The 17,500-nt window shown below is 38.3% G+C and overlaps 1 protein-coding gene across 8 annotated transcripts in view; it reads right to left on the bottom strand.

Moving 5' to 3' along the window:
* Window positions 1-17,500, bottom strand: part of rbms1b (RNA binding motif, single stranded interacting protein 1b) — a 172,096-nt gene that overhangs the window by 22,091 nt on the left and 132,505 nt on the right. For all 8 annotated transcript variants that reach the window (XM_087268581.1, XM_087268584.1, XM_087268580.1 and 5 more), the window contains exons 5-6: window positions 3,028-3,185; window positions 1,287-1,366 (exon numbers count right to left, since the gene is read on the bottom strand). In XM_087268581.1, the coding sequence (XP_087124707.1) occupies window positions 1,287-1,366; window positions 3,028-3,185 (238 nt within the window). The remainder of the gene's footprint in view (window positions 1-1,286; window positions 1,367-3,027; window positions 3,186-17,500) is intronic.

The following is a 17,500-nucleotide window of genomic DNA, read 5'->3' as shown; positions in this document are numbered from 1 at the left end:
TTATACTAAAAGTACACACTATTTAAAACGGCACTGCTCCATTTGGTATTGTTGGTCTTTGTATTTTAAAGACTACATTTCTTTATTTTATACTTGTTAAGAAGCGTACACTGCTGTTTGTGTGAGTATGCTCTTTCTACCTCTCTTTTTCTCCCTGTCACCTTCACATTTAGGTACCGCCTACATTCGGAACACTATAGGCTGACACGACTGCTAATCAAATCACTCCTGTGATGACATGTATTCCCTCGGCCAATCACAATCTGTGCAGAGACCTGCATCTTACAATACTGCAAATGTGAGCAACCACAATAGTCACATCTCAGGATGTTCTGGAGACTTTTTGATCTTACCTAAGCAACATAACTGATGTTTACACTCACCGGCCACTTTATTAGGTACACCTGTCCAACAGCTAGTAACACATTTCTAATCAGCCAATTACATGGCAGCAACTCAATGCATTTAGGCATGTAGACATGGTCAAGACGATCTGCTGCAGTTCAAACCGAGCATCAGAATGGGGAAGAAAGGGGATTTAAGTGACTTTGAACGTGGCCTGGTTGTTGGTAAGAACAGGAAACTGAGGCTACAATTCACACAGGCTCACCAAAAATGGACAATAAAAGATTGGGGAAACGTTGTCTGGTCTGATGAGTCTCCATTTCTGCTGCAACATTCAAATGGTAGGGTAAATATTTTAACAGCATGAAAGCTTGGATCCATCCTGACTTGTATCAACGGTTCAGGTTGGTGGTGGTGGTGTAATGGTGTGGGGAGATTTTCTTGGCACACTTTGGGTCCATTAGTACCAATTGAGCATCATGTCAACGCCACAGCCTACCTGAGTATTGTTGCTGACCATGTCCATCCGTTTATGACCACAGTGTACTCATCTTCTGATGTCTACTTCCAGCAGGATAACACGCACCTTTGAGATGTGGTGCAACAGGAGACATGGATGTGCAGCCGACAAATCTGCAGCAACTGTGTGTTGCTATCAAGTCAATATGGAGCAAAATCTCAGAGGAATATCTCCAGTACCTTGTTGAACCGATGCTATGAAGGATTAAGGCAGTTCTGAAGGCAAAAGTGGGTCCAACCTGATACCATAAGGTGTACTTAATAAAGTGGCCGGTGAGTGTAGCTATATCAGATGTAAATTTTGCAGCCCTAATAGTCAGTCTCATAAGTTTGGAGCCCAATTTTGGATGGAAACACAAAGACTTTGCAAACGATTCTATTAAAGTAGATGATTATTAAAGTTCACTCAGACATGAACTTACCCATAACTCCAGCTGGTGTTTTGAGGAACTTCCCATTGAAGTGAGAGATGACGGCTTCACATTTCTCTGTTGACTCCATCCTGCAGAAATATATTATTTATTATAGGTTCACACGTTTCAGAAACATCAATCTCTTCATTAGCGCTAGATGTAGATATTGAGGATCATTTCAAAACTCCATGCATTACATTACTAAATTAATTGTATTCTCTTTAGTCTGTTCATTTATTCATTTTCCTTTGGCTTAGTCCCTTATTTATCAGGGGTTACCACAGTGGAATGAACTGGCAACTATTCTAGCATAAGTTTTTATGCAGTGGATGCCTTTCTAGCTGCAACCCAGTACTGGGATACACCCATACACACGCACTCTTGACTTCATCGATCATCCTCTGTACCGCATGTGTTTGGACTGAGGGGAGACCGGAGCACCAGAAGGAAACCCATGCCAACAAGGACAGAACATGCAAACCCCACACAGAAATGCCAACTGGTCCAGCCGGGACTTGAACTAGCACCCTTTTTACTGTGAGATGACAGTGCTGACCACTGAGCCACCTTGCTGCCCAATATATTTATTCATTTTCTTGTCGGCTTAGTCCCTTTATTAATCTGGGGTCGCCACAGCGGAAAGAACCGCCAACTTATCCAGCAAGTTTTTACGCAGCGGATGCCCTTCCAGCCGCAACCCATCTCCGGGAAACTACCCAATATAATAACAATATAATTATTAATAATAAAAATAGGTATATATAACATTTAATAATTTTCCCAGAGATGGGTTGTGGCTGGAAGGGCATCCGCTGCGTAAAAACTTGCTGGATAAGTTGGCGGTTCATTCCGCTGTGGCGACCCCGGATTAATAAAGGGACTAAGCCGAAAAGAAAATGAATGATTTAATAATAATAATAATAATAATAACAATAATAATAATAATAATGATATATTACAATTTATAATATTTAGTATAGTCAAATAAACAGAGTATTTAGTTTCATTACTATTTAAATTATTGATCTTTGGGAAATGCACTTCTCAAAACACATTATTCTGAACAGATCAACATTTTCTATATCGTTTTTCACCTAGAAATGTGCGTGAGATAAAACACTAAGTGCAATCAAGTTTTTACTTGTCGTAAAAGCAGCAAGACGAGTTGAGAGAGTTCAGTGCTTTTCCATGCTGAAATGTCAGATACACAGCTATATCTTAAAGGATCATGGGAGGGTCTGAAGTGTTTGATTTTTTTGTCGCGGAGGGCAGAAAGCCAGGGGTTTTCCAGCACTTCTGATTCCCCCTACAGGCTACAGTGCTGATCTGAGATCTCAACAATACGTTTACATGGACACCAGTACTCTGACTTTAATGCGATTAAGACAATACTCTGATTAAGAGTCGACCATGTAGACAGAGATTTTTGATGACCTTAATCTGACTAAAGTCCTAATCGAACTAAACAGAAATGGAATTAAGACATGTGGAGTATTCTTACTTTAGTGGCATTATTGAAGTGCAGTACAGACATGTAAACACTGCAATCAAACTATTACCGTCATGTAGGACTTCTCACTCCATTTTATTGCGACTGGATGCACACACTGCAAATTTCCAAAAAGCACTTCCCCTTTAATCATATTACTGTCTTATTCAGATTAAGGAAACTAATTTGATTGCAGATTTCCATGTAAACGTAGTCATTAAGGGGGAATTCAGTTAATATTTGTGAAATGCGGACCCTCACCTTGCGAATCCGACCCCTCGACTGGCCCCGTTGGTGTCTCGGAGTATTCGTGTGGAGACGACCTGACCGAAGGGCTTCAGCATGGCCTCCAACTCCTGCTCATCCATGGTTAACGGCAGGTTAGAGATGTACAGGTTAGTCGGGTCCTGCTCTTGTTGCTGTTGGGAGAAAGAGAGAAAAACAGTGGGAAAAATGGTGAATATTGTGCTTTTTTTTTTTTTTTACTCACAGAAAAAAACAACAATCACTTATTTAGAGTGTCAAAATAATAGCGGTATTATTCTGAGCATGAAAGCAAATGATTAAAATATGCCCTAGAATAAAATTCAATAAAACAAAAATAGAAATAAAAAGAATTAAAAGGCAGTTTATTTGCTGCTGGGAGAGATAAAAATGGACAAAAAATTATCGAACTGCTATTTTATTTGGCTTAGAGTCAATAATCAGAGTGCAAAAATAAAAACTGAATAATTTTTTATTTAAACAAATAAATATATTGTTTATGAGATTATAGAGTATATATATATATATATACTCTAGAAGGTCGCAAGAAGATCGCTAAATCGAACCATCGTTTGTATATGTGTGAATGCAAGAGTGTATGAGTGTTTGGGTTACAGCTGGGAGGGCATTCAATGTGTTAAACATATGTTGGATAAGTTGGCGGTTCATTCCGTAGTGGCAACCCCTGATTAATAAAGAGACTAAGCCGACATGAAAGAAAATAAATGAATGAGTGTATTCAGACACCAAAATGGGCAGATTCTGGAGGCTATAATAAATTATCTGATGGGTATTTTGAGATTAAACTTTACAGGAGACACTCTGTCATTCTGGAGAAACAAAAGGCTTGTCTTACATCTTGTAAAATGGGGTAAAATAGGTGCCCTTCAGGATAAAACAACTAAATAAAATAAAAAAGGTTAGTTGCTTCTGGGAGAGGTAACAATGGACAAAAAAAAAAAAAGAATAAATATGATAAATATTGATATTACCATTATATTATTATTGTTATTATTATTATTTATTATAAATTTTTTCATCATCATTACTTAATTATTATTATTATTTAATTATTATTATTATTATTATTATTAAATATTATTTAATAACAGACTATTATTAATTAATGCTAAAAAACTCAATAACATATATTTTAAAAAGACATGTTCTACATATATTTTACATTTAAAATGCATTACTAATGTTTTATTAACCTTTGCATTTGTTTTTTTCCTTCGCAAATCTCTCCGTGTTGTTGACAAATTCAAACAATTTCAAACACAATTGTTATTTTAATATATAATGTTTTATTTAATAAACAATTTCTACCAAAAATACAATCATTTAAATTAAATCAATTGATAAAAAGTCACCAAATGCTGTCGCACAGTACTTTATTCATTCATTTTCCTTTGGCTTAGTCCCTTATTAATCAGGGGTCGCCACAGCCGATTGAACTGCCAACTATTTCAACATATGTTTTATGTAATGGATGCCCTTCCAGCTGCAACCTAGTACTGGTAAACACCCACACACACTCATTCACACTCATACACTATGAACAATTTAGTTTACTCAATTCCCCTGTAGTGAACGTGTTTGGACTGTGGGGGAAACCGAAGCACCCGGAGAAAACCCACGCCAACACATGAGAGACAACATGCAAACTCCACACAGAAATGCCAACTGGCCTAGCTGGGGCTTGAACCAGTGACCTTCTTGCTGTGAGGCCACAGTGCTAACCACTGAGCCACCGTGTCACCCAGCACAGTACTTAGAAGATAAAATCTAACAGGTTACATGAATCACAGTTCTTTCTGTAATTTGTCATCAGTTTATGGATTACGATTCTTAAGTAATTAAATTAGGATAGATCAAAGTGCCTCAAAATGATTTCTGCATAATAACTTAAGAACTTAAACTGTTTTGAATATTCAAAAAGGTGAGCAAAGCAGAGGCAAACACTGTTTTGCAGAACCACTTGGTGAAGGTTTTGTTTAAAAGTGTGTTAATGCTACCTTCTGAACACAGAACACACACACACACACACACACACACACACACACACACACACACACACACACACACACACACACACACACACACACACACACACACACACACACACACACACACTTTTGTGAAAAGTGGGGACATTACATAGGTTTCCATTCATTTTATACGGTCCAAACTGTATATTGCATTGCCCTCACCCCACTCCAAACCTAAACCCAACCATCACAGGAGACTGTGTGCAGCTTTACTCTCAGATTAAACTTATTCTGTAGGATTTATAAGTATTTTGAGAAATGAGGACGTCACCAATGTCCTCATATTTCGCCTCCTTGTTGTAATACCCGTGTCATACCTATGTCATTATACAGATTTGTGTCCTGATACGTCACAAAAACACGTACACACACACACACACACACACACACAGGCCCGGATTGGCTAATCGGGAGGACCGGGAGAATTCCCGGTGGGCCGGTCCGTTTTTTGGCCGCGAGGGCCGGTGTCCCTAGCTCCAGAATCTGTTGCTCTCAGCAGTCACACTTTTTAAATTTATTTATTTACTTGACCACAGCCTTTTAATTCATTATTTCACCGCAACTCTGCTCTTTTTGATATGATAAAACTCAGTTGTGTCACAGCTGTTGTTGTCCAGCGGTTAGCACGTTAGGTTAAGACACCGCGGACCCGGGTTCGATCCTCATTAGAGCAATTTATTGTTTTCATTTTTATTTTTAAGACAAATAATACTGTTAGGGTTGTTAAACATTTGAAGTTCTAAAGCAGCTGTTTTCTCAAAAAACAAGACGTGATAGTGTCATTAGAAACTGATTTGGAAACGACCTTATTTTAATATAGTCAGTCGTGAAATGAGGTGGGCCGGACTGAGGCTTGAAACTCCAGGGCTGAAAAGGAGTCCCACTCCGGCCCTGCACACACACCTGTAAAAACACCTTAGTCCTACAGATCTTATCATTCAAACACACACTTCCAGAGCGCCGTCACACTTTATACACACTTTATCAGTTAACGCACGAACAGCTGCAGATCTGACAACAGCAATCACTGACCATACACACCTGCCCGTCAATAAGCACTTCTTACACAACCTAAGCGCATTACAAAAACACTCACACCTCGACAGCAGAATACAATAAATACACAAAATGCTTAATAGAGTGTGTGTGGAACAAGACATTGGGTCAAAAGGATCTTGGAAGTCAGGCAGAAGTTATAGAGTTCCTCTAACGAAGATTCCAAATGCAATACAAATACATACTCACTCACACACTACAGCCAATTTAGTTAATTCAATTCCCCTATAGCGCATGTGTTTGGACTGTGGGGGAAACCGGAGCACCTGGGGCAAACCCACGCCAACATGGGGAGAACATGCAAACTCCACACAGAAATGCCAACTGACCAAGCCGAGGCTCGAACCAGCAACCCAAAGCAGCTTAATAAAGATGAAGAATAAAAATCCACAACACAACTGAACACCATTATAAGCATAGCAGAAAACCAGCAGTGCTTTATATTTATTCCTTCAAACTGAACTGTTATACAGCAAAGCTGATATGTAAATACATGAGTACAGGTGAATTAAATTCATAAATGAGGTTAAAGTGAAAACACGTCTACCACTGTTGACTCCCAGGCTAATAAAGGGTAAGCATTAATATTGATGAGCAGCTAATTTGCATGCAGCTCCTAACCGACGCCCCCAATCCATTCTGTGCAGTGAAACATTGACTGATTTCCTGCTGTAGTTTCCCTTCCATCAGCAGAAATAGAGTGTGAGAGAGAGAGTGAGAGAGAGAAAGAGAGAATTTGAATTTTCAACACGCCTTTAATAAACATTTTAAAGACGTTATACAATCAAATGTTACACATAAAAATTAAAAACAGCCTAAAAAATCATAAACTCTAAATTTTCATCACAAATTTGACATAAAACTCCTTTGTAACACCAAATTTTTTCAAAACACATAAGATCACCCATTGTTTTGTAATACTGGAAATTAATTAAAATTCTGGATTTCACCAAGGTAAAAAAAAAAAGTTTTTAAACAGCCACTTGAGTTTTGCTCAACTTGTATTTTTCTAGTGTCATAAATTGCCATTTTTGCTTGACCCAAAAGAAAATTTAATAACTGACAAAAAAAAGAGAAAGAGAGAGAGAGAGAGAGAGAGAGAGAGAGAATTTTAAATACACTTTTATTTAATACAAAAATTTTAAACTACAACATGTTTCATTGCTTTAAACAAACACATTTCAAAATCACACTATATTTTCTTCAAAAATCAATACATTATTTTCAACCCAACACAACATATTTTTTTACACTCCACATGTCTTCAAACTTGTCCAACTCGTTCATTGACAAATAAAAATTAAAATCATGCCTTATTCTTACTCTGATAAGCCCTTTAAAAATCAGTTCAACTTTATGATTGGTCTCATACAAAATCTTGTGCCTCCTACTCATGTATATATCCATTTTTGCTTGTCCTAATATAAAATTTAACAGACGCCCTTTTCCTTTTTCTTTTTTCCATATTTAAAACCAAACACAAACACAGCTTTTGTAAACATCTCATCAACAGAAAGGAAAATAACCTCCAATAAATTGAATAAAGACCCCAGTCTTTCACTGAAAAAGAGAGAAAGACAGAGAGAGAGAGAGAGAGAGAGAGAGAGAGAGAGAGTACATGTACAGAAGTATTTACAGCCTTTGCTATGAAGCTCTAAATTGAGCTCAGGCACATTTTGTTTCCACTGATCATTCTTGAGATGTTTCAGCAGCTTCATTGGAGTTCACCTGTGGTCAATTCAGTTGATTTGACATGATTTGAAAAGGCATACACCCGTCTGTAAGTTCCCTATAATCCTATAATGAAGCATTTGACTACTTTAGTAAATGTTTGTGTTCATTTAAGAGAAAATTTGTTGTGTTTAAAATAATAAACACGCAGGACGGAGCAAAAAAAAAAAAAAAACACAAAAAAAACCCCCCAAAAAAACAGAAGCACTTTTCCGACGGTCCCTTACTGAGAGCTCCGCTCAGTGCAAGCTCTCCCGGCTCAACGCATATTGCAAGGGCTTAAAGGGAGCAGTGGTCATAATATCGAGTGAATAAAAGAAAAAGACAGCTGTGAAACAGAACCAGCTTTTTGTAGGAAACACACTTTAGATCTTTTTAGGGTACGAGGTTTTTGAGTTATTGCCGTCTATCACTAAATGTGTGTCAGGAAAATCAAAAACAAAACCAAATTAACCTCGCTCATTTCTGGCGCCCCCCTGGATGTACAGCGCCCTTGGCATTTGCCTATGGTGCCTATGCCAAGGGCCAGCCCTGGCCACAATGACATACTAATCTAAAAGTCTTCTGAAAATCAAACCAAAACAGAATATTTTTCACAAATGCAATGTAGCAATATTAAATTAAAGACAATCAGAATGTCTCCAAGTTTGAAAAGCTATAATAAACAACCTCTATGCACACATAAATGCATGCATAAAAACATGGAGAACTTTTAAACTAATGTTATTGTGAGGATGTAAGGAGAACAATTAACCCATATTGCTAAATAGTTAATAAATGTTAATTTTGTTAAAGGTTTTTTTTTTTTTTTTTTTAAGATGGATTTGTTGGTTGTACTGATTGGCCATAGCTTTACATGGAGAATTACTGAAAACTATGACGCGTTTAAAAGTCTTTAAGACCCACAACAGCATATTTCAGTGAATTTTTTTAAGGCCTTTGTGGCGAGGGGGCGTGGCCGAGAGCCGTGGGAACGGAGTGAGGACGCCGCGTAAGTGGATACACCTGCGGTGCGCACCTGCCTCGAATCCCACGGAAGGAGCTCTGGACCATAAAAGGAGGAACGATGGCAGAGGAAGCCGAGAGAGGACCGGGCCCAGGCATATTGTTTTACTTTTGCTTTCAGTTTGTTTTGGTTTAGACGGCAGCCTCCGTAAGGAGCTGCCATCACTATCATTAATAAATCACTTTAAAACTGCGTCGGTTCTCCGCCTCCTTCTTCCCGGCGGCCAAAGGGCCGTGAACTTCATTACAGCCTTAAATTTACTTTTTGAAATTTAAGACATTTTGAGACCCCCGCGGATACCCTGAAAAAACTAAAACTTTTTCCCTTTGAATACAATATATTATATTTTGAGAAACATTTAAAATATTTTGTAGAAGTAAATATGTCAGGCTGCTGTCTTCATTAGTTTCAAAAACCAGATTTCTTCACAATGTAAAATAGCATCTTTGGATGTTTTTTCCTGCTGGCGATACTGTTTTCCTAAAAAGCTGAAAAAAAAGTTTATTCATGAACTAATTTCGAGAAGATCACGTGCTTTTGATTGCTCGCAGCCGGCTCTGCATTATGTAATTTATGATTCCCCAATCACTATCTGTTCATTAACTACAGCAGGGGAGTTCTCGAGATCTACCTGAGCTCAAACTCCCCTCTCGCCTTGCAACAAGAGGGAGCCCCGGGCTCGAGGATCTTATGAGCTCAGCGCTCTCTCCCGGGACAGCGTGCCAAACAAGCTTTATAAACAATCATCAGCTAAGTGTGAACTCTTGAAACGTAAATAAAAAAATCTTACACATACCTTAGGAGCAGTATTACAGAAAATATTAGTGGTTTTATAACCTTGACCTATCCAGACCGCAGCATACCTTGAAAACGGTTATCGTCCCATGCCAAAGTGTGTATAATGCATATATTTCTTTACATTTTTAACATTATTATTGTTATTATTATTAATATTACTATCATCACTATTGTTATTTGCCTCATCCTAGTTCTCCTTATGACATAAATCACAAGTTTAGCTTGTCCAAAAATGAAATTAATCAGCTATCAACTTACTCTTTGCTTCTGACAATATTTAATCTCTAAAATAAACACACTGGGAGTGAAATTTCCTATATATATATATATATATATAGCCCCCTTTGATTTTTTTTTTCTTTTTTAAATACTTCCCAAATGATGTTTAACAGAGCAAGGAAATTTTCACAGTATGTCTGATAATATTTTTTCTTCTGGAGAAAGTCTTATTTGTTTTATTTCGGCTAGATTGAAGCAGTTATTAATTTTTTTAAAAACATTTTTTGGGGCAAAATTATTAGCCCCTTTAAGCAATTTTTTTTTTCGATAGTCTACAGAACAAACCATCGTGATACAATAACTTGCCTAATTACCCTAACCTGCCTAGTTAACCTAATTAACCTAGGTAAGCCTTTAAATGTCACTTTAAGCTGTATAGAAGTGTCTTGAAAAATCTAGTAAAATTTTATTGACTCATCATGGCAAAGATGAAATAAATCAGTTATTAGAGATGAGTTATTAAAACTATTATGCTTAGAAATATGCTAAAACAATCTTCCCTCCATTAAACAGAAATTGGGGAAAAAAAATAAACAGGGGTGCTAATAATTCAGGTGGGCTAATAATTCTGACTTCAACTGTAGTGTGTGTATATATATATATATATATATATATATATATATATATATATATATATATATATTATTGACTTTTTTTTACCCTGCTCTGTACATTTTGGCAATATGTACCCATGTATGTAATTGAGAGAGATAGAGAGAGAGAGAGAGAGAGAGAGAGAGAGAAAGAGTGTGTGTGTGTCTCCCAGGGGACAAAAGGACCGCTACATTAATATTCATTAACATCCTACTGCGCTCAATCTCCACCCCGAAGAGACGGAGGGAAAATGAGCAGAACAAAAAGAAGACAAGAGAGAGGCGGGACTGGATTACTCAAGTAATACGCTGACAGAAGAAATCAGCAGAGCACCATTAGGGAACAATGGCAGAGGGCCGAACCCAGAGAAACAAACCAAACAGTCATTAAAGACAGTGTTTAAACATACAGATGGAGCTATCAGGAGCAGTGATGTCCAGAACTGCAGTAACTACCTAAAGACAGGGTGCGAGTTACCCTAAATAATGCTTGATCCACCCTGAAGGACGTCAAAACAACATGTGCATGTGTTATTCTGTATCTTTAAGGCGGCCTATTATGCAAAAATAATTTTTTTTAAGCGGTTTATACACAGTTGTGTGTCAACAGTGTGTGAATATAGTCAGCATCTAATGGTAAACATTCATTAATTTTATTTTTTATAATCAGATTTGATGAAAACAGTCTGCAGAAACACTTTGATTGACATTCTTCCTTTGTATGTGTCATCAGAGGGGGAAAGCCCCGCCCACTAGTGACCATCTTTCCCTCATTTGCATAAACAGCCCTGAGAAGCAGCAGTCCGCCATCAGCAACTAAGAGGATTATAAATGTGGAGTTTTAGGATTCTGAAAATAAACACAGGAGTCTCCATTAATGACTTTTATCTGAGACACTAGCTATATTTCCATTAGTGATGAGAAGTTCGGATCATTTTACTGACTCGGGTCTTTGAGTTTCGTTAATTGAGATGAACGAATATTTTTTCGAGTCATTTTGTTTATTTGGTTCAATTTGCCAAAATATTATTTAAACGTTACGAATTGCTTCCAAACACATCTACAACGAGCCCAAAAGGTTGATCACACGACAAATAAGTCATAAATAGAATACTCTGGGCAACAGAGCATTTAGCCGCTCTGCTCCGCGGCTTTGGAACTCACTACCACCTGCCATCAGAAACATTGACTCCCTTACACTGTTCAAATCAAAACTCAAAACCCACTTATTTAAGATGGCTTTTAATACTTAATTTTATTTGCACTATTGCTGTGTATGTTTTATTATTTCTCTTGTTGTTTTATTGCTCTTGTTGATTGTACAGTGTCCTTGAGTTGCTAGAAAGGCGCCTTTAAATAAAACGTATTATTATTATTACTATAAGAAGGAGAAAATAATAATTCAATGTTTACCTGCTCTTTTGTCTATGAAGGTATTGTTGTTTCTTTGCTCAGCTCAGCTCTTCATGTCTATAAATGTCAGTGGTTCGTTCACGTTACACTGACAGTCACGTATAATCCTAACCAATGTACACAGTCTGAGCCGATAGGAGCCATGATAATTAGTTCACCTTTCGAGTCTTCTGGTTCTTGAGTTGTTCGTTCATCACATAACAGAAACCCGAGGCCTCGAGAGATAAACGAATCAATTCTTTTTCCGGCTTTAAACGAATATGATTGGCTTCTGCCTTTCTATGATAAACGACTCAAAAGATACCACCTGCGCAAATGTGCGCACGCGCGGATGAACAAATCACTCCCTGAGAGGACTCTTAGTTCCCGAGTCATATTCGTTCAAAATGACTTCCATTGAAAAATATTTGCAGATATCTCTAAATGAGTTTTGACTAGTCACAATTGTAATTAGAGATATCTCTGAGTTTTTACTAGTCATAATACATTTGGAGATGTCTTTAATTCATCATATTTAGAGATATTTACAAATATATTTGAAGATCTCTAATTAATTTACTAATAGTCGAATTACATTTGTAGATATCTTGAATTGGATTTTTGACGAGTCAAAACTCATTTAGAGATATCTGCAAATTTTTAAATGGAAGTCAATGGAGGAATATGACTAGTCATAATATATTTGCAGATATCTCCAATCTGATTTCGTACTAGTACAATTGTAATTGCAGATATCTCTAATTGTCAATCTGACTAGTCGAATTATAATTATGACTAGTCAAAATATAATTATATCTCTAAATATATTTATGGATAGTCAGAACAAGGTTTAAATGCTAAATCGGCTTGCCATACGCTCTCACCCAGCAGCACAGTGGAGATTTCTCTAGTTATATCGTTTTAGTCGTTTGATATGCCGTCAAATATTTTGCCAAACAGTCCTTAGGGATGCGGGGACACGCAGCCAGATATTTCGCCGAACAGATCCGCCACTTTTGACGCTCATAAACAATCATAAAGCTCTCGTGCTGCAGGAATGAGGAGGTCTGCTGAAGGCGCAGCTGTGGTGCAGTGAGGAGTTCTCGTCTTTAATAAACTACGGCAGTTTGCGTTCACTGAACAGTAAGAATGATTAATAAATCCATATCAAACATTCCCTTAAAAGTCACGTCTCGTTTTCGGTTTCGGGCTTTGGCGCGTTTTGCGATCACACACAAGCGTACCGCGCCAAAGCCCCAGTGTACCGCGCTCAGGCACACCTCTTCCAACCGGGCCAGGGCCGGCCAAGTGAAATGTGCCTGAGTTTGATTTAAAGCACTCACACTTCTCAAACGATCCGGGAAACGGGCCTGGGCACGGTACGGATGGCATAGTGTGAGTAGGCCCTTATGCTATCCGAACCGTGCCCAGGCCCGTTTCCCGGATCGTTTGAGAAGTGTGAGTGCTTTAAATTGAACTCAGGCACATTTCACTTGGCCGGTCCTGGCCCAGTTGGAAAAGGTGGGTCAGAGTGTGGTTCCCTTGGGCTTTGGCACGGTACGCTTGTGTGTGAGTGCAAAACCTAATGTTCATGTCTGGTGACTGGGCTGGCCAATCCTGGAGCACCTTGACCTTCTTTGCTTTCAGAAACTTTAATGTGGAGGCTGAAGTATGAGAAGGAGCGCTATCCTGCTGAAGAATTTGCCCTCTCCTGTGGTTTGTAATGTAATGGGCAGCACAAATGTCTTGATACCTCAGGCTGTTGATGTTGCCATCAACTCTGCAGATCTCTCGCTCGCCCCCATACTGAATATAACCCCAAACCATGATTTTTCCTTCACCAAACTTGACTGATTTCTATGGGAATCTTGGCCCATGCTGGTTCCAGTAGATCTTCTGCAGTATTGGTGATGACTGGGATGCAGCTCAACAGATGATTCATTCTGCCACTTCTCTAAATGATCAACTAGAGGTCAAGTTGCTCTTACAACAGGGATCGACGACAAGACTTTTAACAGGGAGTGTATATATTAAAAAGACAAACAATAGACTCGAGTACAACATGATTATGAAATATGAAAATCACAGCAGACTAGTATGAAGCAGTGTGTAGCTGTGCAGGAAACAGTGCCTGTGTGTGTGCCTGCATGTGTGCGTCACCTGCTAACAATTTACTCTACATGAACTCCACGTGACTTCGACAGAAAAAGCACACAATATGTGTGTGGAGTAAGTGTGTGTCAGACGCAGATGGCACGAGAGAAAGTGAGAGGGAAGGAAAACGCCTAGTGTGTATGTGTGAAGGAGAACGCATGGGCATATGTGAGAGTGAGAGAATGCAGAATGGCATATTACTATTCCTGAGCTATACAGTGTGTATAATGTGAACATTAGGTAAGGTTTTTATATGCATAGAAAATCTGGATGGAAAATAAATGCAGTGCACAACAGAAAACACGGTGTGTGATACTATATGCAGTGCACTCGATGAATGCAATATCTTTGCATCCAAAATGCAATTTCTCTTATGATTAATGAAAAGACGACTGCTGAATTAAACATGAGACCTAATGAAACCACATGACTGCAATGCAGTGTAAGTAATATTGCATGAAGTAGACACATACAGTAGTTTGCACACACAATACATGACTTTTGCACATGCACAGATGTCAAAAAGAAAAAAACAGCAATGGTTCTCAAAGGGGAGGTCGGGACCCCCCGAGGGGTCGTGGGACAACAAAGAGAGGGGGGGGGGTATTGGGGGTTTAGTCATTTTTTAAAATCTATTTATTTATTTTTAAACTTAAGAATTACCATATATCCATAACCTACCGAAGAGGAAAAATAGTCATCTATATTTACTATATCAGGGCTCAACAATAAGGACTGCCCGATGACAGTAGACAGGATTGTTACTGACCCGATCTGTGCTGCCTTGTCACAAAATGTTAAATTTGCCTGCGACTATTTGTCAATTGCGTAGGAATACAGTCTTAGAATCGAGAAACAGTTTGTGCTTTTAAGCCTTTAAATGCTACCTTATTATTTCGGTTACTCTTATCTGATTGGATGTTGTGAGCATGTTGTTTATTGTAACCTGGTTAAAACCAGTACAGCAAAGTGACGGCAACATCACATTATGAGGCTTAAAAGAATGTCTTGGAAGCAGACATTTATGTGGGTACAGCACGACGATTTGCTCATTATACAATAATTAACATTTTTAAAATATTTAAATTCTGGTTAGAATGAAACACATTTTTGACAATATTTAAAACATGTGGCTAAGAAATAGCTATTAACTTTTACTTTTTTTTTGGTGGGCCAGTAAAAATATTTGCAGGGCAAGTAAAAATCCAAACCGCTGGCCCAATCGGGCGAGTAGAAAAAATCCTTAGCGTTGAAACACTGTATATACCAGGGGTCACCAATCTCGGTCCTGGAGGGCCGGTGTCCCTGCAGGGTTTAGCTCCAACTTGCCTCAACGCACCTGCCTGGATGTTTCAAGTATACCAAGTAAGACCTTGATTAGCTTGTTCAGGTGTGTTTCATTAGGGTTGGAACAAAAATCTGCAGGACACTGGCCCTCCAGGAACAAGTTTGGTGACCACTGGTATATACTATTGTATATAGTTACTATAGGTGCTTAAAGTTACTAGTTCTAATGATCGAACCCTGGGGTGATTACATTATATTAAAGACACAGCAATAGCGTCAGATGCAGCAGATTGATTTTATAACACCAGGTTAAACAATCTGGCACATTTACAACACTGAAATACACACACAAAAAAAAAAACGAAGAATAGGCTTGGGTCTGTTGGTGTGTGTGCGCCATTGCATTCAAGGTTTCTGTATTAAATGCTAAATGCAGGTAGATTTCAGCTTTGGCGGGTTGTAGTCTTCCTAAAGCAGGGTTCGACAATAAGGATGGCCCATTATTTGTGCAAATGTGATCTTTAAATCGAGATTGCAATGCAGTGTAAGTAATATTGCATGAAGTAGACACAAACATTAGTTTGCACACACAATACATGACTTTTGCACATGCACAGACGTCAAAAAGAAGAAAACACAGGAAATAAACAGTGGTTCTTAAAGTGGAGGTCGAAATCTACAAGGGATAGCGGGACAATAAGGGGGTGGGGGGGTGGGGTAAACCATAAGAATTAACATGTTTTATCCATAACCTACTGAAGAGAAAAAATAGTCATTTATAGATACTATATACTATTGTATATAGTTACTATAGTTGCTTAAAGTTACTAGTTCTATTAGATTGCAAACCCTGGGGTGATTACATTATATCAAAGACAATAGCGTCAGATGCAGCAGATTGATTTTACCACCAGGTTACACATTCTGGCACATTTACAACACTAAAAATTAAATGATGAATAGACTTGGGTCTATTGGTGTGTGTGCGCCATTGCATGCAAGGTTTCTGTATTTATAACCAGGGCTTTACATTAACACTCGCCAACTCGCCAAATGCAGGTAGATTTAAGCTTTGGCGGGTTAGACAGACACCTCCAATAGCCACTTTGGCAGGTTGAAAATAATTTTTACAGTTGTAGTCTTGTTAAAGCAGCGTTCGACAATAAGGATGGGCCAATATGCGTGCAAATGTGATCTTTAAATTGAGAAGCAGCACGACTGACAAAAATAACTGTGTTCGCACGAGCAAAAGAAGGTAAATACCTTATGAGAGGATGATTACTCGTGCGCACAGGTGACGTGATGCTTCTGTTAAAAAGCGTGCGCGCGCCCGTTTACTTGCGTGAAACAACATTGTGTAGAGGAAGCGCAACTGGTGCGAGCGGTTCTCTTTGAAATAGACTAGACAAAAAGCGATGCTCGTGTAAGCAGCACAGCTTTTGTAAGCAGCAGCAGCAGTCAGTCACTGCTTTCGTTTTAATTATTCTCAGGCACATGATCTCCTTTCAGTATCACTCGTGGTATGTTTTTAATAAAAAGTGCATGTATACAGCTATATATTTGCTTGTTTTGACACATTTAAAATGTGGCTATAAGAAATAATTATTTCTTTTTCGTGTGGTTAGAGATGAATTTGGTAAATCCTTAACATTGAGCCCTAAATAAGTCATGTGACATAAAAACCAATTGCAATGCGACACAACCCATTTGCTCATGCACAGTGAGCAAGCTCACACACAACACACTCAGACAGTGAAATAAATGAGGAGGCATGTGGACATCACAACATCTAAATCAAGTCATTTTAGCATGTCAAAGTCACATTTATTAATACAAAATCTATTTTCCAAGCAACAAAATTGTGGCTAGTCAATATGGCAAGTGGCTAGTAAAGTTGGAAATCTACAAGCCACAGTGGCTGGTGATCAAAAACGTTTTTGTTAAGCCCTGTTTACAACCACCTCAGAAAATATTGGGGGTCGCGAGTCACCAGCATTGTTTTTTGACGGGTTGAAAAGTTTGGGAACCCTGCTGTAAAGTACACACAATATAATAGAACTAGTGAGTTATTTTTCCATTGCATGGTTCAGACAGAGTGTGGTGTCACTGGGTTACTCCAGGGG

The sequence above is a fragment of the Danio rerio genome, chromosome 9 (assembly GCF_052040795.2).
Source record: "Danio rerio strain M-AB ecotype USA chromosome 9, GRCz13ab, whole genome shotgun sequence".
Lineage (NCBI taxonomy): Eukaryota > Metazoa > Chordata > Actinopteri > Cypriniformes > Danionidae > Danio > Danio rerio.
Note: the sequence above shows the minus strand (reverse complement) of the source record. Positions and strands in the feature narration are given on the sequence as shown.